Here is a 21,713-nt window from a genome sequence, read left to right on the forward strand (position 1 = left end):
CCAGCTAGCTGTGTGTTAGTGTTGATGCAACCACCAGGTTGTGGATTTTATTCCTTTCTTTTCCAGTTTTTGAAGGAGCAGCTGGGGTTAGGATGCAATGATGCCTCTCGCCCCAAGCCCCAGACTTTTGGGAACGTGTCTTTCCTGGGGTAGAGAAGCTGTGGCCCAGGCAGGAGCTGGGATTTTGCAGGATGGGCTGTGGTCACCRTGGTCCTGGGGCAGGGAATCCCAGTCCCTGCTGTGTCATAGCTCCCAGTTGAGTATGGGGGTGCAGGTTGGGGTGCCAGGTAGGAGAATCAGGGCTGTAGAAAACGTCTGTAGCTGTAACAGGGCTGCACTGCCCTTTCCCAGCACATGGGACAGCTCTGCAGCGTCGGTACCACAAATCAGGGTGTGCGTGCTGGGGTGGAGTAACTGAGAACCACTGAATGTATTGAGTGAGGCTTTTGGTTTGGTGCCTGCCCTGGGCATTCAGGAATTCAAGTCTAGACTGTGGTATATTAATATTTTTCAAGCTTATGTGAAATCACTGGTACTCTCTGACGGCCATGGTTTGTGATTTTTGGCCACGTGCTGTGTGGAGGTGAGTTAGGATTGGAGGCCAGCCATTCCATCAGGAGCTGGGTTCCTTGGCAGATGTCTGTGTGCTCCCACACTTTGTGTTTTGGGGTGACACAGAACTTGGCTGTGCCCTGCTCACCCTTCGCCCCGTGGTTCCTGAGGTGACAGCCCTGCCCACCCTTGGGACGGTGACACTGCAGCGGGGACACCTCTGGGTGACACAGACACCACAGGGTGGGTGCTAATGGGAGGTGTCTTTGCCCGTGGAGGGTGTGCTGTGACATTTGCAGGGTTGGTGGCACAGGGCAGGGTTTGGCACGGACTCTGCAGTGACATGGACAGAAGCTGTTGCCCAGCCTGGTGTGACCCTGGGCAGGGGTGGCTTCCCTGGACAAACTGACCGAGTCTCACTTGGCCACAGGCAGGGACGTGCAGAGTACCATGGAGTTCTTCCTTTCTGCTTTTGGCCTATAAAGCAATATTTAACTCTTACAACCTGTAAAAGCAAAAAGAAGGTACATAAGGAAAGCACAAAGCACAAAATAATGCACTTACATTTATGTTGTTTGACATAAAATGCACTGGGGGGGAAGCTGATGTTGATAATAGTATAAATACCTATATTTCTTGAAAAAGTGACATTAATTACTGCCTCTTGCTATGATGCTTGGTACTGTAATGTTGATATTCATCTGCTGTTGACTGCAGCAATAATTTGTGTATGGTCCATAGCACTGTAAATTATGGATCAATATTAATGTATCCAATGAAATAATTTGAACTGTTGTTCTTGATAGATGGATTAAAGCATTTGGTTTTTCACATACATCTGTGTAAGTCCCTCGTTTTCCATGTGAGTGGATCTTGTTCTCCTGTGCCTTTGAAGTCCCTGCAGTGCTTCTGTGTCTGTGGATGTGTCCATGTCCCTGACCTGGTGTTGGTTGGCATCCTGGGYTCCACCAGAGCTGTCCAGTTGTGTTTGTGTCACACAGAGCAATGAACCTACAGCTCAAAAATGCAAATGCACCCCSAGGTGGAARGACCCACGGATTAYGGTCCAGAGTAAGGAATAAAACAGRTGRATGTGGTAAAATGTCATTGCCTTTGTCCCCTCCCGTGGGTTCTTGTCGTTTGCCTCCCTCCCTCCCTGCCTCTCACAGCCCCCAGCTGCCCTGTGCTCCCCTCTGTGGGGCCTTTTGCCCCTTTTGTCACCTCTACAAGGTCCCCAGAGTCCCACACACCATCTCACCCCCTTCTCCAGGATCCCTGCTCTCCCTCTGCTCCCTCCTCCCAAGCCTCTCTCCCCCAGCACACAAACAGCTCCTCATGCCTTCTGCTGCTCAGGAACCGCTGCAGTTTTGTTGTGTCTCCCATTTTCATTGTTTCTCCCTGTCTCCGTTGCTCTCATCCTTTCTGCTGTTCTTCCACAGCCTTTGGCTTCCTGTGCTCACAGCGCTGAGTTCCCACTCAGTGAGCCTTGCTGCAGCATTGTGGGGGTTATTGAGTGTTGAGCCCTGAATACAAACAGAAGTATTGAATTTGAGCCGTGTCTTGAAATCCTGATACCTGTTAGGAGCAGTAAATACCCAATTCAGTTGAATTTAAAATCAGCAGCTCAATTTAAAAACCAACCCAGCAAAAGAATATCTGACTCTCTGTGGAGGATACTTGAGTAAAAGCTTGTGAGTGCACAAAATGTGCACAAAAACAGTTTCCAGCAGGTTTTGCAATGTAATTTCTTTAGAACTTAAGTTTAGTATTAGACTGTAGTAGTACTGCATCAGAAAATTTGTTTATCGGCAGCCTAGGATAAAATTTCTAATTTAAGCTGGAGTTCCTAGATGTGTTTGGACTTTGCTTTTAGCGGTCAGTTGTTGTTTTGTGGTCAGTTTGGAGTGAATTTCTTGCTGTGGGTGGGAGCACTCAGAGGTTTTGTTTGGGTTGGAGAACCCAGGAGGAGCAGGGATTGCGCCCATCGTGGGGATATTGGCTGCAGGCAGCAGCTCTGTGTCACTAAGGGCTGGTGGCAGCTCTGCTTAGAAGCTTTTCAGTTTCTTTGGACAAGCCTGAAAAATTCTGTGCAGGGTGAGAGAGCAGATATCAAAAATAAGTCCAGCCATGTGTGGTGGGTCTGTTTTGCTGGGCTTTGGGGCTGTGGGGCTGTGGTGTGGTGGCACAGCAGGACACTGCCACTGTCACCTTGCGGTGCTTTCCTTCCAGGCGAGCTCCCGATGCCGGGAGGGAGGTGCTCATTGCTCTGCCCCGCTGGGGTCACTGCTGCTCCTTTTGCTCTCATGTCTGGGGATGGTCTCAGCACTGAAAGTTGCCCTGTGCTGTTGCTGCAGCTCCTTTGAAATGCACTTGGTGGAAAGTTGCAGGGGAATGGCTTGAAAAAGTGTTCCTGATCATTAAAATCAGTGAGGCTTGACAGGATGCTGCCTTGCAGGTCAAATGTTTGTGCACTGAACACCACCCCTGATGTGCCCGTGACCTGAGGCTGATCCTTCCTTGGATCTTCTCCTTGTCCAGCTCAGTTTTTGGGAATGACTCTCGTAACAGGCATTGTGCTCTGGGATCAGAGGGAAGCGATGTTTCCTGTGCTGAACCCCTTTGTGTTGGTGCTGGCCAAGAGCTCTGCAAGGCAAGGAGAAGGCTGCTGTGGTCAGCAGGAAGGGCCAGGACGTAAAAATATTTATATACCAAGCATCTAAATATCRATTGTTCTTTAACACATGTATAAATGTCACCATGGGTTGATGMACACACTGTGGAATGTCTCAAGCTGGCTTTGGTGGATGGGACACTGTGCTCTGGGGGCTCTGCTGCTGCTCAAACCTGCTCTGGTGTTCTGCAGTGCCTCTCCAGAGCTCCCTGCTCCTGCTGCCTTTCCTCCGTGAGCAGCAGGAGTGAGACACGAATGAAAAGAGTGGGAACAGCACACTCTTGTGGGGCTGTGTCCCTGCCAGCAGCAGATCCCCGTGGTGCTGCCTGTGCTCCATCCCAGCCCAGGACAGCAAACCCACCCTCTCCAAGGCGAGTTGGGACTGAATTATGTCCTTTTTGGATGGTTTTCTCTGGATGCAGYGTGTCCYTCACAGCAGAGCTGTCAGCTCCAGWCGGGCAGGTGAGCAGGTGCTGTGTTGTAGGAGGCAGTTGCTGTTGTGCTCAGCCACTTTAAATACATTYAGTCACAATCTTTTAATGTCTTCAAGACCTAATTCTCACTTTACACTGAGTACACTGAATGTACTCACTGGGCACAAGTGATAACTGSATTGATACCCTTTTATCTATTCCAGAACCACASAATCACAGACTGGTTTGGGTTGAAAGGGACTTTATTAATATTTCTCTTTTTTTGTCCCTGAAAAAAAGCAGCTTATAGAACAGGTTGATGCAAAAATAATTACTTTGGCACATGTAAATAATAAAATAATTCCTTATTCTCTGACCACTAAAGTAATTTTGTTCAAACAAATCCCGGGAGAACTTGCCCTGCAAGGACCCATTTGGGACTTTCCGCTTTTCTCTTTGGAGTAATGYGTCATGAGGGAATAAGCAGAGATTTTAGGTCTAATATAATACTTCTGCTTGAAAAAGCAGGAACTAAATGAGAGCTGAATAAATGGAAAAGAATTAAATTCATGCTAGACATTAAAAAAAAATGCACCTCAAACAATGAGGGGTATTTTAAAAAGTCACTGTTTTATTAATAATACTTTCCACCCCTTTCCCTTGATCTTTTGATGACAAGCCTGGCAGAGGCACTTTTTATCAGACACTGAAGCAATTTTGCTGCTGTCATGTGCCTTTCTCGATACACACATATTAGTCACGCAGCCGTTTTATGTTCTTTAGCATATTTTAGTATATAATTAAAAATGTGCCTGTCTGCTACCAGGCAACCAAGCACGTCAGGGGCTGATTGTGTTCTGTCACCCACAGCAGAAGGGAGGGTAAAAAAAATAATAATAATCATGTGTTCACTTTTCAGTCCTAATTGTGCTGCAGCTCCTTGGGTGTGTTGTCACAGACACAACCACTGRCTTCTGAAGGCAGAGGCAAAGCCAGCCTGGGGGGATGGCTGCAGGTGACCCACAGCCAGGTCACTGCCACCAAAAACACATCGGTCCTGGGTGCTTTTAATCCCTGGGTCCTGGGATTTTAATGTGTAGTGTGGTTTTGTGACTGTTTTTAGTTCAATTCACCTGTATTCTGCTAAAACGGAGTGAATGCCTTTGGGCTCCTGGGATTCTCTCCCTGGACATTTGAAATAACTCAGGTTGATGTTTGTATTGTACCTCCTGCACGGAGGTGGATGGGAGTAGGACACAGGTTTGGGATTATCMCAGATGATGATCCTGAGCTTTATTCATTTCTAGGTCATTTATCTGGTGTGAAAAAWGGCCCACACAGCTGCTGGAGAGAGTGAAACTACTTTGTGAGCRTGCCCAGGTCATCAGCACAACATTCCATGGCTCTCAGCACCTTTGCCCCTCACACTGCTGTCCTTGGGGCTCTCTCACACTCCCAAAAATTTGGGGTCACAGAATGTTTCAGTATGGAAGAAACCACAGCGGGTCCTCTGCTCCAGCCTCCATTCTCAAGAAGGGTCATCTCAGAGCACAGGGCACAGGGTGGTGTCCAGATGGTTCTGGAATGTTCCCAGTGAGGACCCTCCCCAGCCTCTCTGGACAATCTGTTCCCATGTGTGGTCACTGCACAGTGAAGAAGTTCWTCCTCAAATTCAGATAGAACCTCCTGTGCATCAGCTTTTGCCTGTGTTCCTTGTCCTGTTGGTGGGCACCACTGACCAGAGCCTTGTCCACCCTCTGACCATCCCCTCAGACACTCCTGAGCCCTCCCCTGCTCTGTTCCAGCAAAGCTGGAGCTGCTGGGTCCCTGAGAGCAGCAGGGATGCCCTTCCCTCACAGTGGCTGCTGTCAGGAGCCCTCTGAACGAGTTTGCTGCTCTGGAAAAGGGACACGAGCTCACTGATATCCYCAGCCCCAGGCAGGTTTAACTCTGGGAATTAGGGGTTTGTTTCTWAGAAGTTGTGGCTCTGAGGAAGTTCTGAACCTTCTTGGTAAGTCAGTACCCTCTGTGAAACCCTGGAGAGATGCCCTGCTCTGGAGAAGGCTGAGGAGGGCTTTSTGTGCAGTTTTAAGCACATCTTCCCCAGGCTCAAAGGGGATTTATGGTGTCAGCTCTGTGCCTCACTTCTCCAGTCCCTCTCTGCCCCTCAAGCACATGCAAATGTACTCAGATGGCAGGAATGCAATCATTCTTTCAGAAGTTTTTCAATTTTAGTCGCTTTTATTGCTTTAGCAAAACAGAAGCCAGCACGTCCGCACAAAAAAAAAACCAAAAAACAACCGGGGGAAAAAACAAACAATGCTGTAAATAATTCAAAGGCTGTTTGTTGATTGCAACTCCTTTGATTTGACCTCCAGGGAGAAGGATGGCATTGCTTTCACGTTTTTCACCATCAGCATCCATTTATATAATCTGCTCAGGATCCAGACCCTGAGGCTGCTGGAAGATGATGAACTTGCCTGGAATCCTCTGATTTCTCTTGGTTTTCCCAGCTGGCTTTATCTAACCAGAGAGGGCCGAGATGGGAAAGGAGCCAGGGGCTGAAGGTATGAGGAGCCCTGTGGCAGATGTGGGGTCACCAGGGGGTTCTGTGACATTTCCAGGAGCYCAGATTTGTTGTCAGGCTGGAGTGCTGCAAACTGTGCTGTCTGTTTGTCACACGGATGCCATGCAGGGGCTCCACACTGAAACCATCCTGCACATTTGGGCAGCAAGAGGAGACTGGCCAGCATGGCAAAGGGCTGCTGTGCTGCCAAAATACAACCCCCACTGAAATTCACTCATCTGTGACTTGTGRTGGAGCCCCAAATCGGAGTGTGTGAAGAAAAACCAAGAGTGTGTCATTCCCTTGCACTGGGTGCAAAGGCTGGCAGATGAGCTGCTTTTTTTGCTCTTTCCAATGGGAGAAAACAAGAAGAACAGCATGAAGGAAAAAAAAAAATCAGTGAAGGAGATAACCTACTTTAAATACTTTATATAGCATAGAGATTTTGCATGGTGCCATGGTCTGTGAGTCAGCTACACCTGCAATGGTGGGACAACCATGGCAGTTCCCAGCTTGGATTAACTAAATAAATGAATAATCCTGCTCACACTCCCTGAAGGAAGACAGCTTGCTCTGAACTACACTGCAGGCACCTGGTGATTTCACTTGTGAGCAATCACTTCTCGGGCAATAATAGATTCCCTTTCAAACAAAGCAATTGAAAAAGGTAAATCAGGTCARATGCCAATATTCTGCTTGTTCCACGCAGCTCTGGGGTGTGTGCAGTTTCATGGGTGCTTCTGGATTTATCTTGTTCAAAAATTGAGTTCTGCCCACTAACTTAGAGTGGCACACAGCTCAGGCCTGGGGCAGAAGCATCTCCTTGGGTTTGCAGCTCTTCCTCCAGCACTGTCTTGCAGTCCCTGACCCACAGCTCGTATGCTCTCTGCAGGGTCTCTTCACTGGTGTCGTTGAATATCTCTGGAAAACAAGAGTTGTGGTTAATGCGAGATCCAGAGGAGCTTTTCCTGCCTGCACACACTGGTGAGAGCCTGTTGCCTTGTGTGTAGAAACGGAGCTTCACAGAAATGGTGTGAATGGGAACTGATGCCAGAGATCCCAGCCTGGGCCTCTGCAGTGCTTCTGTGCTGGGGGCTGGTTACGTTTTATTTCTAAATCTTATAAGTAGAAGTATTTCATCCCAGATATCAAATCAATATTATTTAGTTTGCAAGTATTAGTTCTAGGCGTAGTAATATGTTAAATTCCTTTTGCCAGGGACTGTTTAACAAAACCTTTCAGGTATAACAAAGGAATTGTTTTTCTCTTTTGCCCTTGCTGGTTTGTCTGCCAGAACACTGCATTTACCTTTGCAAGGCGAATTGGTTAATCATCATGCAATTATGATGAACTCCTTAATGGAGTTCTGGGACTTGTACACACGAGGGATCCTGTCTCTCGATGGGTTTATCAGGGTGTGACAAAGAGCAGGAGAAATGCCCATCTGCAGAGCACAGAGCGCGTTTTTGGGATATCGCTTTAGGGTCTGGTCAGTACCTGCCACGCCGAGCCCGGTGGGCAGGGGCATTCGGGGCTGGCCCCCGCCRTGTCTCAGGCGCTCCCGAAGGGCTCTCTGGATCAGGGCCCAACTGCAGCCCCGGTGCCACAGGGGCAGCTCCAGACCCCGCATGCACTGCAGAATCTGCTCCTTCTCCTCGGCGCCCAGCAGCCCCCGAGCGTGCGCCACGTACGTCATGAACGCCATGTCCACGTTGACGGCCTCCCCGTGCATCAGCGACGGCAGAACCCTCTGCAACACAGCACAGGTGGGTGGCAAATAGGAAACAAGTAGGGTTTGGTTCTGAAAGCATCCCTGAAAATCAATGTTTGACTCACTGTGGCTGATGGATGTTGGCGTCTTGTGATTTATGGGGTGCTAGGATGATCTGTTTTACACGGGATTAATTGCAGCTAAAATCTCCCATAGGGATCCRGGATCTAAATCACTGATGGAGCACCATGCAATGAAGGAAAGGGCTCTGAATGTTGGATAAGGTCTAAGTTTTCCCCCCTCATTCCTCAATGGCAATCTCTCCCCAGGAATATGGGCTGTGGTCTCCATGCCTTTGTGCTGTCACAGCTCACGTTGGTAATTTCTAGCAGCTCCGCTGAAATCTGGCTGTCTTTGTGCTTCACTAAAAGCCCAGTAAGAACAACTGGTCTGAGCTCTGAATTGGAAATGGGTGGAAGTGTGGGGGAAATGGGCAGGGGTCCCTTGGACACCAGGCTGGTGTGTTGGGTGATCTGKGGTAGCATTGCAAATCTGGAGTTTCCCTCATCTCCTTTGCACAAAAGGAGCTGAGAGAAACATCCTTTTCATGCTGCCCACTAAATTTTTTTTGTTTTATATTTGAAGTGGATGTCACAATATAAAGTCTGTCACTCACCATTTCCAGCTCTGGGCTGATGAGGTGGCCAAAATCCACCAGTCTGTCCAGGTCATCCTCCCAGAGGTTGGGRGCCAGCTCTTCCAGCATGGTTTCAATGGCAATCCTGGTGGTCTGCAGCGCAGCGTCCCCGTGGTCAGCAAGGCCATTGCAGGACTGGAATTTGGTGTCCAGCAGGTATTTTCCATGGCTCTTGAGCAGGTCAAACAGCCCTTTGTGTTTCATGAGGGCCATCTAAGACAAAAAACAAGAGAGGTAATTAAGGATAATTATCAGTAGACTGGACTGCAATAACATTTTTTATTCGCTAGCACAGGAACACCTGCATGTGTGGAACATGGACAAGTTCTACCCCTGTAAGCTGAGAAGGTGTTTCTGCAGACACAGTTCCTGGCCAGCACAAATGCATTTGGGGTRTGTTCAGCAGGTCCCTGTGGGATGTGACCTGCTGGTGTCACACAGTGCCAGCACTGCTGAGTGAAATGGCAGAGTGATAGAAACACTGGTGTGCAAATTCCCCTGATTCTGGGCATCTCTGCCTGTGCTGGGGGTTTACTAATGCTCCCTATAGCCCAGCAAGTGGTTTGGAATGAGATTTGGTTGTTTGTGAGCCTGGAAAGAAACTCGAGACTGGGTGGTGGCCACCCTCAGGACAGGGAGATTGGTGGCCAACCCCAGGACAGCTCTCATTGAATCCTTGGATTTTCTCTTTGGGTGATGGAAGAGAGGAAGACATTTCAATGTGGAGAATATGAAGGTTTAGAAGTGATTTCCTTGTTAGAAGAATATTTTTTCCCCTCTGACTCAGGCATTGGCCCCCTCCTGCAGTGGGGAATGGTGACCTGAGGGTTTCACAGTGCCTGCCAGAAACCTCCAGATATCCTGGGGATTTCTTACGGTGCAAGCACTGAAAATTGCTGCTGATGAACTCATCTCTAATACACTTTAATAGCTTGAACTCTGCTTTATCAAAAGTTTCCAAAGCTCTCCAGACATAAAGCCATTTACTGTGCACTTTCCAGGTAATTTTAGAAGCAGAATTTGCCTCGCGGGAGATTGATTGACCACACTCGACATACCCAGTGAGGTAGGTGCAAATGATCTTGCAGATTATTAATCCCCAGTATAATGAGCCTCAGATTCTCTGCCAGGAGTTCATTACAGAGTGTTATGGATCAGCCTCCGTGGAAAGATGAGGCTTTTCTTGCCTGTTTTTTGCTGTGTCTCCATCTGGCTGTGAGTTTTGGCATTTCCTCCTCATGGTTAGCACTGGACACTGAGTGTAAGGGATATTCTAATAAATTCAGCAGCTGTAAAAAATATTGTATGGACTCAATGAGAGTTAAAAGTCCCTTTGCAGCATTGATGGCCTACCTCGATTTCTCTAAGTTGTTTTTTCAGTGCCATGGATGCTGCTGCACATTTTACTTTTCAATGCCTAAAAAGGGCTTGTAAGAAAGATGAGGGCAGACTTTTGGTAGGGCCTGTTGTGATAGAACACGGGATAGTGGTTTAAACTGGGAGAAGGTAGATTCAGGCCAGTTTTGAGGAAGAAATTTTTTACAAKGGGGGTGGTGAAACACTGGGACAGGTTTTTCAGAGGAGTGGTGTRTGCCCCATCCCTGGAAATATTCAATGATGTGTTGAATGGGGCTTGAGCAACCTGACCTAGTGAAAGGTGTCCCTGCTTATTGCAGAGATATTGAAACCAATAGGGTTCCAATAGGGGACCAAAATAGGGAACCAATAGGGGACCAATAGGGGGGGACCAATAGGGGACCAAAAGTCCCTTCTGACCCAAACCACTCAGTGAAGTTCATACCTTTAAGATCTCCCCGAGGCCGTTGGAGATGTGCCGCCGAGGGATGCTCTGGATGAAGGACCTGTCCAGGAAACTCGCCACGGGYGGGGTGTATCCCCCGAGCTTGTTCTTGCACTGCAGGAAGTTGACCCCATTCTTGGCCCCCACGCTGGCATCCACGTAGGACAGGAGGGTGGTGGGGACCCGAATGTAGGGGGTGCGTCTGCGGTAGAGCGACGCGGCCAAGCCCACGATGTCCAGGCACACGCCGCCCCCGATGGCGATGATGGGCTCCGTGCGCCGGTCCAGGCTGAACTTCTGCACCTCGTGCAAGATSTTCAGCACCAAGTCCATGGATTTGGTTTCTTCGGTGGTGGGCAGGGCGAGGATTTTGTGCTGSACGTTGTTCTCCTCGAAGTATTCTCTGACTTTGGTGCCGTAAAGTTTGTCGACCACCTCGTCGATGACGATGAAGCGCCGCAATTTCTTCTTGCTGGCAGCGAGCTCTGCCTGCTGGGGGTCGGTGAGGTGACCCCAGAGCAGGGTGCTGTTAGAGGGCTCCAGAATGTTGTAGGTTTCTACTACTTTGTAGCAAAAATAGATGGGAGCTTCGATGATCCAGGAAATCCCGCCTTCGGAGACGCACTCACCTCTGGCAAAGGATCAGAAAAACACGGTTTGGAATCAGTGTATTCCTGTTCTGACCTTTGCGTGTCTGAGCTGGTTTAAGGATGTAGCTGGGAGGTGAAAAATGTGGAGTCTCCTGCCCGTGCACTGCAGGGCTGAGGGTGGAACACCCTCCTGGGACTCAGGGCTCAAAAATTTCATACATGGAGAAGCTCTCCAAGGTCTTAGTGATGAATTAAATGTCTCAATTCCTACCTGGCATTAAAAAGATACCGACCAAGAAGGGCTGGAACACGTTTTTCATGCTAGAAGCTGAAAGCACATTAAAAAAAAAGACCCAACCCAACCATTTCAGCTTCCAAAAAGGGAGTGGGGATGAGARGAGGTTGCCAATATTTTCTAAATTTTTGGACAAAGCATCCTGTGATGATATATCTGGGTGATAGGAGTTAATTTATACTTATCTATACACAGTGCTATACTCCATTCAGAACAGGGTTTCCACAGTGTTTTAGCTGAATTAGTGGAACTCTACCTTGAAATAGGTGTGATAGAAACAAGAAAGGCACCCAGAGAGGAAAAGAAAATTATTTTGGGGTTGGGAAACTTTTCCATGCTTGAATTGTCAAGGATAAATAAAAGCCAGAATTTATTATCTATCTAAACCAGTGAAAAGCGCAGCCCTAAACCCCTTCCTTCTGTGGGATGGGCAAGACAGGGGAAAACCAAATTGGGAATCAAAAGAGGAAAAACAAAACAAGCAGAAAGAAATAGCAAAATGGTTTTTATGTAAGACCATTTCTTGAGCTGCAGTTCAGTAAAAAATGAAAGTTTCTGTGAGCCTTTGTTTTGTTTTTTGAGTGAGCAGCTGGCTCATGGGATAATCAGATTTCCCTACATGCCCAATTTCTTTTCACATGCCTGAGCATTCACTTAGAGGTTGAAGTAGATGTTTCTCTGCTTTCTTTACCAAATTGTCTCTTAGTCTGCCCTTAACCTTCATAGCTGTTAAAGAAAACCAGGAGGATTTGCACCTTCCAGAAAATTGCATCTGGGCTTTTCAAGTGTGGTATTGCAAAAAGCATCGTTGTGTACATTTCTATGCACCAAATATCCACCTTATGGCTGTGCTTTAACTGCATGTGCATCCACCTCTGGTGGGTGACCCTGCTCAGAGACAGCAGGTTKGGAATATTCGCTGGTGGAGTCAGCTTCGGGTGCTGGATGGCACAACCAGGACCCTCTGCAACCCCTCTGCTGTGTGAAAATCACAGCGAGTTCAGGGCTGAAGGTGCCCTTGGGGGAGCATAGGCCAGCTGAGGATTTTTCTGGGTGTTTTTGRGCTCTAGGTTCACCCTTCTATTGACTGGGGTTCAGCAGGCTGGTTTTGGGTTTGCCAAAGTCCTGCTCTGCCTGAGTGATGCTCGTGCCCGGGCTCTGCCCTCTGCCAGTGCTGGTGAAGATCCCTCTGACCTGGCTGAGAGAAGGGTCAGACTTGTGCYATCAAAATCTGGGCATGGCAAAGGCTAGAAATCTTCTGACATGCAAAACAGAGCTGCATTAAGAAAGATCTGCACCATGAATGGGGCTCCATGTGCTCGTGAAAATGAGTATCCTGTAATTAAAAGATAATTAACAGGAGAGATGTAATATCAGCAAAGATCTGTATCCCTGGGGGAAATTTGTCTCTCTGCTCTGTCTGAAGCGCACTAGGTGGCTTCTGCAGTTTGAGAGATGTGTTAGGGGTTTTGCTCCTGTCAGTGACAGTTTATTTTTCCTACCTATTCCATTTGTCTGTGMCCACCTCTATAAACCCATCCATCTCCCGTGCCTGCCCGTGAGATTTTGTACACACAGATTCACAGAAGAGGAGAAGGAGAGCCCAAGKGCAGCACACAGATGTCCCTACGTAAGCTTTTCAGAAGTTTAAAGGAATTTCCCATCTATGAAAACGGAAGCAGTGGATAAAATTCCCTCTGTAACTCAGAGCTGTGCCAAGGAGCACAGCAGCCACCCGCGCTGCCATACTGAGAGTTGTACCAAGGATGGTTGTACCCACAGGTCAGGCTGGACAGGGCTGCCCATCAAGACCTTCAAAGATCCCTTCCAGACTGAACTATTCTGTAATTCTGTAATTCAATTCTGTAATTCTGTAATTAATTCTGCAATTCTGTAATTCTGCCATTGCGGGTCGGAGCCGCCATGGCACCCACGGTGGTTTTTCCATCCCACCAAGAAGATTTCCCAGCTGGGCTGGCAGAGCAGCACAGGCTCCTTCCTATACTCACATTTTTGCCTCAGAGAGAGTGATCTCGTCCTCGTCACTGGAAAGGGCTTCTCCTTTCTTGAYGCGGCACCATGTGCTCTTGACCCTCACCAGCTGGAAATCCGTCTGCCGCGGCTCCTGGGGCATGGTGGCTGCTGGCRCTGCTGGGACACAGGGCTCCTCGGACACCAGCATGCTTCCAGAAGGTGAAATCTCCCTGTCCAGAGATCTCCCATCACTGGGTGCCTTCCAGGTGCTTTTTAAAGGCTCCAGGGTCACCAGGCTTTGGGAGGGGAGCGCTCCTCTCCATGTGAGACGCTCCTTACAAAACCGAGATTACCTAATCTGGGATGCACGTTTGGGGTGGCAGCAGCGTTTTGAAGACACGTGTGACTACCAGGATGGGGTTGTGTAATCAGCTGGTTTTATAATGCTGAAGAGGTACAGTAAGAGTGCATGCATTARCTTCCAACACGATGCCCTACAGCAAATCTAAAGTTATGAAAGGYGGTTGGTGTGATTCTTCACATCATTCAGGAGCCTCCTGTGCTGAGCAGAGCCTCTGATCWGGCTGCTGCTCTGGTGGGATGAGACAGAAGCAGGAGCACGGGGATCAATACCAGCTGGTTAAACCTCTTTTGAGCTCACATTCCTGGRATTCTCTTGAATTGAGGAACAAAACTATATATATATAATATATATTTCAACTTTTATGGTGGGCTTAAAAAAATTATCAGAGGGAATTTATCTCCTGAAGGGCTGTTTGAGGCAYTGAGCTGAGTTTTGATCCCCACATGACTGGGGGATGCACAATTCACTTTTCCATATGATCTTCCAGCTGGGGTTTTCAGAGGGCCCCGGGCTCASGTTGCCACACAAACAATTCCCTTGGCCTGCAGCTCTGTGTGCTGAGCACAGGAAAGATCTCCCTTTGATTTCTYCAGCAGTGCCTGAAGGCACAAACCCATCTTTGCCACCTTCTCAGCCGTGTTTCTGAAAGCTGTCCTTGTTCAGAAACAAAGATCAAGAAAACCAAAAGCAGATGTAAAAGCAGAGGCAGGAATAAAACGGGTCTTTAGGAACCCATAGGACAAGACTGTGTCATTGCTTTGAAGGCTTAATTTCAGCCAAACTCGCTTTGGAACCTTCATCTATCTCAAAATTTATGTTGGGAAAGAGGCACCAGAGCAATCTTAAAGCCATGCAGCACTGCTCCCAGCAGTGGCCAGCTCCTGACTCCCATCCTCGCCGCTGGCTTCATCTGCAGAGGGCAAAACTCTCTGCAAAGGGGATAGCCTGGTGTCCCCGTGCTGTAGAAGAACAAAACAGAGTCCCAGAAGTRAAACAACTTGCCCAAAGTCACCTCAAAGCCAGTGGGTGTGCATTAGATGGCACACTAAAGCTCGAGGCCTGTTTACCAAATACTTGTCTGAATTTTAACTCCCAATCTAAACACAATTTTTATTGCTTTCTGCAGGAAGTGTAATTCTAATGCAGTTTGTTGTTTACTAAATCACGAAACAGAATAATATTAGGTATGCCAGGAGGCCATTCTTTTCATCTTGTTTATTTGTTTTAATTAATARCAACACACTCAGCATTGAGATTTCTTTTATTTGCTTTTCTTTTACTCTTTCACCATGTGCGTTTACTTATTTTCTATTTATACTCCCCAGTTCTATTCTGGGGGGCACTGAAATGTCTTCTGTTACATTTGAGAAGCTGACAAATTAACTTTCCACAGCCCAGCTGCTTGCCAGCACCAGTGACTGCCAGATCTCTGTACTTTCTGTGCTGCAGAGGGGCTGCCAAGAGCCCTGTGTGAGCTCCCCCAGCCTGCTCACCTCCCTGCCCAGCCCTGGGCCCTCTCTGCACACTTTGCAGGTACTTTAAGTTGGTTCTTGACCGAATAAACCCAAAGTGATACATCCCAGAGGTGAAAGATGCTGTTCTGGTTATGGGGGAATCCAAATTTCCTTGCTGGCTTCAGTTGGTGTTTCATCTGAGTGAAAAGGAGATGCCCAGCCCATCTCAGCTCCATCCTAAAGCTCTTCCAGAGCTCTAATTCCTCACTTTAAGGAATTAAGCCCTTTCTGCCCAGCTCTGCTGCAAACCACCTTAGGTTTTGGATACCCTGGATGCTCCCAAGGGTGCATCTGCAATTTTGGGTGCAGATCAACTGGTCCCAAATGACAGAACCTTCTCCAGCCAGGGCAGAGACCTGGAGCCCAGAGCAGGGGTCACTCCAATGCTCAGCTCCACRGGGCAGTGGTGACCATGTGGCTAAAGACCACTTGTAGATAATTTTGTTTTCAGAGTCCTGGGACATTTTTGGCCCCATCCCTGCTGGTTTAGCCGGGGCATGTCTGTGATATGTAACTAGAAGGTTACGAAACTGCCAATTGCTTCCTTGAGAGCCAGCAGCTTCCCAAGGCAAGGACGTGAACTTAGCCTTATGTAAAGCAAAAAGTCGGCTCCTTTGTTGTGCTTTTTCCATGTCAGATGCTGTTGGATCTCACCTGCTGCCGGTGTTTGGGTGCAGCCCCAGCCCGGGGCCATCCTCCCCGCGCAGCTTCTCCGGTGGAAGGAGGAGACTTTGTCCCTTCACAGGGCACCCAGCACCGACCTCGGGCTGTGCAGGGGCAGCAGAGGCACCGCAGCATCCTCTGAGGCCGGGGGACAAGAAGGAACATGCACAGCCCTTCAGGTAAAYTCCCTGTGCGGGGTGGGGAGCTCCAGGAATGGCAGGAGGGGACACCCCGGTGCTGGCTCCCCACCGAACCTGCAGAGATGGGACCTGCAGGATCTGTGGTTTGGCAGAGGATGGGTTAACTGGGGAGAGGAGAGAGGCTGAGCACGGGAGATGGGTCTGGAACCTGGGGAGGAGGGAGAAGGATGATCCCAGGAGGAGGGAAAGGTGGGGTGGTGGGCACCCACAGTGCCTGGAGAGCTTTGGCTGTGGCTCATTTCTAATGAATCACAATGCTTGTTTTGTTAATAATTCCTCTCCCTAATGGAGCACTGGGGATATTCAGCTTTTCTTTCTGTTCTTTGTACCCCTGCAATGTTTGATAGCCACGCACCGGGGTTTTGGCCACACTGCCAGCCCACCTTGTGCCCAGATGTGCCCAGATGTGTTCACTCACCAAGGCAGAGCTGAGGGCTGTGATGAGCTGCTGTCAGTGCCCAAGGTGCCTGTGGTGAATGTGGTGGCTGGAACCGTTTTAGGAAGGGTTTAACAGACTGATTTCCAAGTGCTCAGCACCGGGCAGCTCCTGCCAAAACGCTTGGCACTGGAGCACCGAGCAGTCTGGCAGCAAAGGGCTCAGGTGGATCAGAGTCCGTGCTCTGCCCTGCCTGGGAACGGGGGCTCTTCTGGAAGGCCCTGCTGGGGCTGCAAAACAGATCTGASGGCTGGAAGGTGAAATGAGGACAGCCCAAAAACGGGAACCAAAGATTTTGTCTTTTTGGTCTCCTGTCTTTCCTTTGTTTTTGCCAAATCCTGTGCCTTGTCCCGGACATCCCCCTGTAACCACTAAAGTGTCCTCCTCTTTTCCCCACCTAAAAYGTGCCATCCMAGCACAATTTTGATTTTTAATTTYGTTTSTGGCACWGCAGRTCCCTCCATGRYCCTGCACTGCCTGTCTGCTCAAGGSACACTGAKGTCCCACATGTCCAACCTCCTGACTTTGGTGTGAACCAAAAGTGCCTGATTTCAGAGAGAGTAGAAGCTGCAATTTAATATCCAGCTTAGTTTTAAATCAGGCTGGCTGTGCTCTCAGCACCTCCCCAGGAAGCTGCTGGGAACCATCCTCTGCTGGCAAGAATGGTCCATTTTAAGAATTGCCACCTTATTTTTCTTTATGGAACTGCTGGAGACTCAAAGCAGCCTTTCCCTGCTCTTTCAGGACCATTCTCAGCATTTTCTTGCTCTGAGYGAGSTCTTTTTCTTTTCTCCYGTTGATGACAATGCTCAGCTAGACGGRAAAGGGGAAGAGATTATTTGTGTGCATCCACAGAGCCACAGGGAGGCAATCAGGCAACTCAGTTTAGTGCTTAATATAATCCAGGAGTTTTGCTGGGGTTGTGTAAAACTGTGCACTGAAATGAAGCACTTTTTGGTGAAATAACCTTAAAAAAGTAGTACTTATGTGTAAAATTGTGCACTGAAATGAAGCATTTTTTGGTGGAATAACCTTTAAAAAAAGCGGTACTTATGCGTAAAATTATGCACTGAAATGATGCACTTTTTCATGGAATAACCTTAAAAAAAGTGGTACTTATGTGTAAAAGAATGCACTGAAATTAAGCATTTTTTTCGTGGAATAACCTTAAAAAAAGCGTCACTTACGTAAAGTTTAGCTCACCTTAGTGCTCAGAGCATCGGGCCCGAGCGCTGCTCCGACTTGTCCGGTGCTTGCATAAACGAGGGCAATTCTGACCTCTGCTGTTGGCACAAAGCATCGCCAGGCTGCAAAAAAAAAAAAAACAGAAATGTTGTATAATCGGGGATGGAGGGCTGCTCCTGCCCTGCAGCACCCTGGGTGTTGTAACACAGATTACAAAACACTTGAGCTCGGGCTTGTTTCCTCCCCTCTGTGACACGGGGAACCCGTTACTGAGACATARCACGATCATTGCTGGAAGCTGACATGGGTTATAAACGTGTTTTATCTCCTTTAACATTAACAAAACGCCTCGGAGTGAGTGGCAGGGAGGATGAGCTGATCCCAAGCTCTGGTTTGGTGTCCATTGACCAAGCATTCTCCAGCTGTGCATTCTCCAGATGTGCATTCTCCAGATGTGCATTCTGCATTCTCCAGATGTGCAGTGAGAGCCCGGGATGCTCCCTCAATGGGGGTGAAAATGCTGCAAAAAGAGCGTGGGTCCTCTCGATTTGTATGGGCTGAAGTCAAACCAGAGTGTTTTGGGAAGGTGATTTCTGAAATTGCAATTAYTTGTAAATCTGCTGGAAGAGGTACAGGCTGCCCCTGATGGTTGGAGACTGGGAGGAGATGTAAATCACAGAATGGATTCAGAGAATCACAGAATGATTTGGGTTGAAAGGGACCTTAAAATTCATCCCATCCCACCCCTGCCATGGGCAGGGACACCTTCCACTATCCCAGGTTGCTCCAAGCCCTGTCCATCCTGGCCTTGGACATTTCCAGGGATTTCCAGGGGCAGCCACAGCTTCTCTGGACAACCTGAGTCAGGGTCTCACCACCCTCACAGTGCAGAATTTCTTCCTAATATCTAATCTTTCTGTCTGAAGCCATTCCCCCTCATCCTGTAAAGAGTCCCTCATGCCTTGTAAAGAGTCTCCCTTCATTTTTCTGGTGCCWCAGGAGCAAAAGGGATGTCATTTGTCCTCTTCTCACTCACTCTMTACAGTTCTCTGCATCTTTTCTATCTCAGGCAAACTGCAGGAGCAGTTTTGGAAGYGTTCTGTTTTCTCCAAGGAAAATCCTGCCTGGAGGGATGGGGTTTGTATGCAGTTGTTTGGTGTTTGTCTCRGAGATTTAAAAGCAAAATGCATGTGTTTAAAACATTCTTACCCTCAATCAGCTCTGAGGGGGGAAAAGGGAAAGTGCATGTGACAAAAAATGTATTGGGAGTATAAGGTTTTTTTGCTTTGAAAGGTTTTCAGTATTGTTTTCATAGTCCTTCAAAAACCTGTATTTTGTATATATATATATTTATATATTAAAAAAGCACACCTGTATTTATGTACTCTAAATTCCACTTCCACTGATTTGAGCAGTTACAAAATCATTATTCTTCCTTTTAATTTCCATTTCAGAAACCCCAGCTGGGCACATTGCTGAGAACCTTCTCAAAGCCCAAGAAATAGCCCTCAATGACTCTCRTGTGCCTGAACAGCTCAGCAATTACTTACAAAAAGCTCTCGATGTTGCTCTTGGACTGGACCCTTACCTGGATGCAATGGCAACTTGCAAGAGGTGCAGATCTTCCTTTGCAGCCTTTGTGTTTTGTCTGTGATGGGATGGATGTGTTGTTTTAGATTTTCTGCCTAGAACATGCCAGAAATGTGGGGGAAGAGGAATGAGAGTTATGTGCACCCAAATACACAGCAAAATATGTGTGAGTCCACAGCCTGGGCGAGAGGAGGTGACAGCTAAAAGCTTTAACTCTAAATTTTGGCAGATATTCTCCCAGTTGATTTKGGGATTTTGATTTTGTTGATTTTGAGAGTGTCTGTGCTGGAGCAGATCCTGGGGAACACCAACCTCCACACAGCMATTGCTGGAAGGCTCAGAGAGTGAGCCCCTGCATCCAATTCGTGCTGGGATAAATGAAGAGTGAGGAAAACCTGCACGTCTGGATCCACCCTCTAATAACAGCCTTTACACGCAGCTTTTATCTCTGAGCACTCAACAAACATTAATTAATCTGCTAACTAAATTACTCCAGTAACTAAACTAATTAATTAAACTAATTTAAGGTATCATTAATTCAGAAGTCCAACTGATACACTCATTATTCTTTTTTTTTTTTTTTTTTTTTTTTTTTTTTTTTTGAGCCACAGTATATTACCCAGCCATGGAGGGTCTGCTAAACAATTCCCATTCATCAGTGTACATTTTGATACGTGGAAAAAGGCAGTTCTGTCTAAAATTGACAATGTGTAAACTGTTCCAGGCTGTGGATTATGGGAACGCCGAGCGCTCGCTCTGTTGCTGAAATAATAGCTGAGAGTTGTTTGACTTACACTTGCTGTAGGATAATAGCTATACATTATCTTATTAAAGTTGTTAAAGCATTTGTGAGGGGCAGAAAAGAGGTTACATGAAATGTTCTACTCTTTAAGTCTTGGATTATCTGAGTGTGGCTGACACGGGTTATGAATTCTTTCTCATTTTACTGAGAAGTGGAGGGGGGGAGCTGGAGGTGAGAAAACCCGCTGAAATGGCCCTAAATTCTGGCCTGCAGAATGATCACCATCCATTTCTGGTGGTTCCTTTCTTCAGATGGGGTAATCTAACCTGTCTGGAGGCTATGGGCTTCTTCCAGTCATCTGTTGCCTTCTCTGTGTAATAGGCAGCATCTCACCTCATCCAGAGACATTGTCACAGGCCTGATTTTTGTGAAATGGCATCTGAAGAAACCCTGCTTGTCTGAGCACTTTGAGGAAAAATGTTTTGTTTTTTTTTTCCTGTCTTGTAAAAAAATTTAGATTTTGTATCGTTTCTTCTGTTCTGCTAYGAAACTTTATTTTTGTCTGAAACAAAAATAATCATTGAAGAACTGAACAAAACCAGGCCAGGGTAACCAGAGTAATTTACTCCAAACCAGCAGATAGAGGCCTGTCTGGAACCAGCTGAAAATGGGAATTTKTTGGGATGAACAGTGGGGAACTCTTTCCTTTACTCCATGACCCTTTCTTCCCAAGCCCCTGGGGCTGGGGTTGCTGCCAGCACTGAGATCTGCTTATTTCCAGGTCCTCTTAGGACTGGAATTTAGGATACTTGAGATGCTTCTGGGCTAATTTTTCATGGTCATGCACAAATGGAGCTTTTCCAGGGGTTCCCTCTTGGCTGCTGCTCTTTGTGCTGGACTCTCAGATTTTGGTTGTTATCATAATATTGAAATGTCCTTTTTTTTTTTTTTCCAGAAAAACTTCACCTGCCCCCATCCCAGGGGATGCTGAAGGAGGTGACAGCAGAGTTGGGCTGCAGGAAGCACGTGCCTCTGACTCTTTGAATGGCAAGTTGGGTAAAATTGCACCAGATTGGTGTAAACGTTGTCCCTGAAATTAAAGTTATCACCCTCTGCTTTTTTTTTTTTTTTTTTTTTTTTTTTTTTTTTTTTTTTTTTTTTTTTTTTTTTTTTTTTATTTTTTTTTTGAGTGAGGAGATGATGAATGCCATGGAAAAGCTCAGAAAATGAGGAAAATTACTTGAAAAGAAAGATATAAGCTTTCTGTGTGCTTTGCTTTTCCTGTGGCCTGGGTTTTCCTGGTGCCCTCCTGTACCCCTATATTCTCAAATGTGTCAGCCCCATCCCTCAGTGAGCAGCAGAGACCATCACCCTTCTTGGAAGGGAAAAATACTTCTGTTTTGGGTTCTAAAAGGGGTTTATGTGGTTTTTGAGGTGGAGGTGGCTGTGGCCAAGCACGGCCCCTTTAGCAGTAGCAATTCCCAGGTTTGTATCCCCTRTAAAGCCTATTACACTAAATCTATTCCCAAATCCATTCTCCCCAGATGTTCTCATCTTTGGGGTAATACATCATCCCAGTGAAGTACTCTTATAATCTATTACACTAATACATTGTTCGAAGGACACCACTGATGATAAATTTCTTAAATGATGGTGCTGTCTAGGGATAATGACTCTAAGAGCAAATGCAAGGTAATGTAGTGATTTTCTTTTTTTTTTTTTTTTTTAATACTGGATTCCAGAAAGAAT

At 47.2% G+C, this 21,713-nt stretch overlaps 1 protein-coding gene across 1 annotated transcript; it reads right to left on the minus strand.

Annotated features, from left to right (window-relative positions):
• Window positions 1-6,593: 6,593 nt before the first annotated feature.
• Window positions 6,594-13,572, minus strand: LOC130573734 (2-epi-5-epi-valiolone synthase-like). Its single transcript, XM_057366391.1, has 5 exons — window positions 13,306-13,572; window positions 10,412-11,042; window positions 8,590-8,823; window positions 7,700-7,952; window positions 6,594-7,123 (listed from the first exon to the last, which is right to left on the minus strand). Exons 1-5 carry the CDS (start codon window positions 13,476-13,478, stop codon window positions 6,984-6,986), a joined length of 1,431 nt encoding a protein of 476 aa, XP_057222374.1. The 5' UTR covers window positions 13,479-13,572; the 3' UTR covers window positions 6,594-6,983.
• Between the last annotated feature and the right edge of the window lie 8,141 nt (window positions 13,573-21,713).

This window comes from Malurus melanocephalus, unplaced genomic scaffold, assembly GCF_030028575.1.
Source record: "Malurus melanocephalus ecotype Western Australia unplaced genomic scaffold, MMel_1.1 scaffold_64, whole genome shotgun sequence".
NCBI lineage: Eukaryota > Metazoa > Chordata > Aves > Passeriformes > Maluridae > Malurus > Malurus melanocephalus.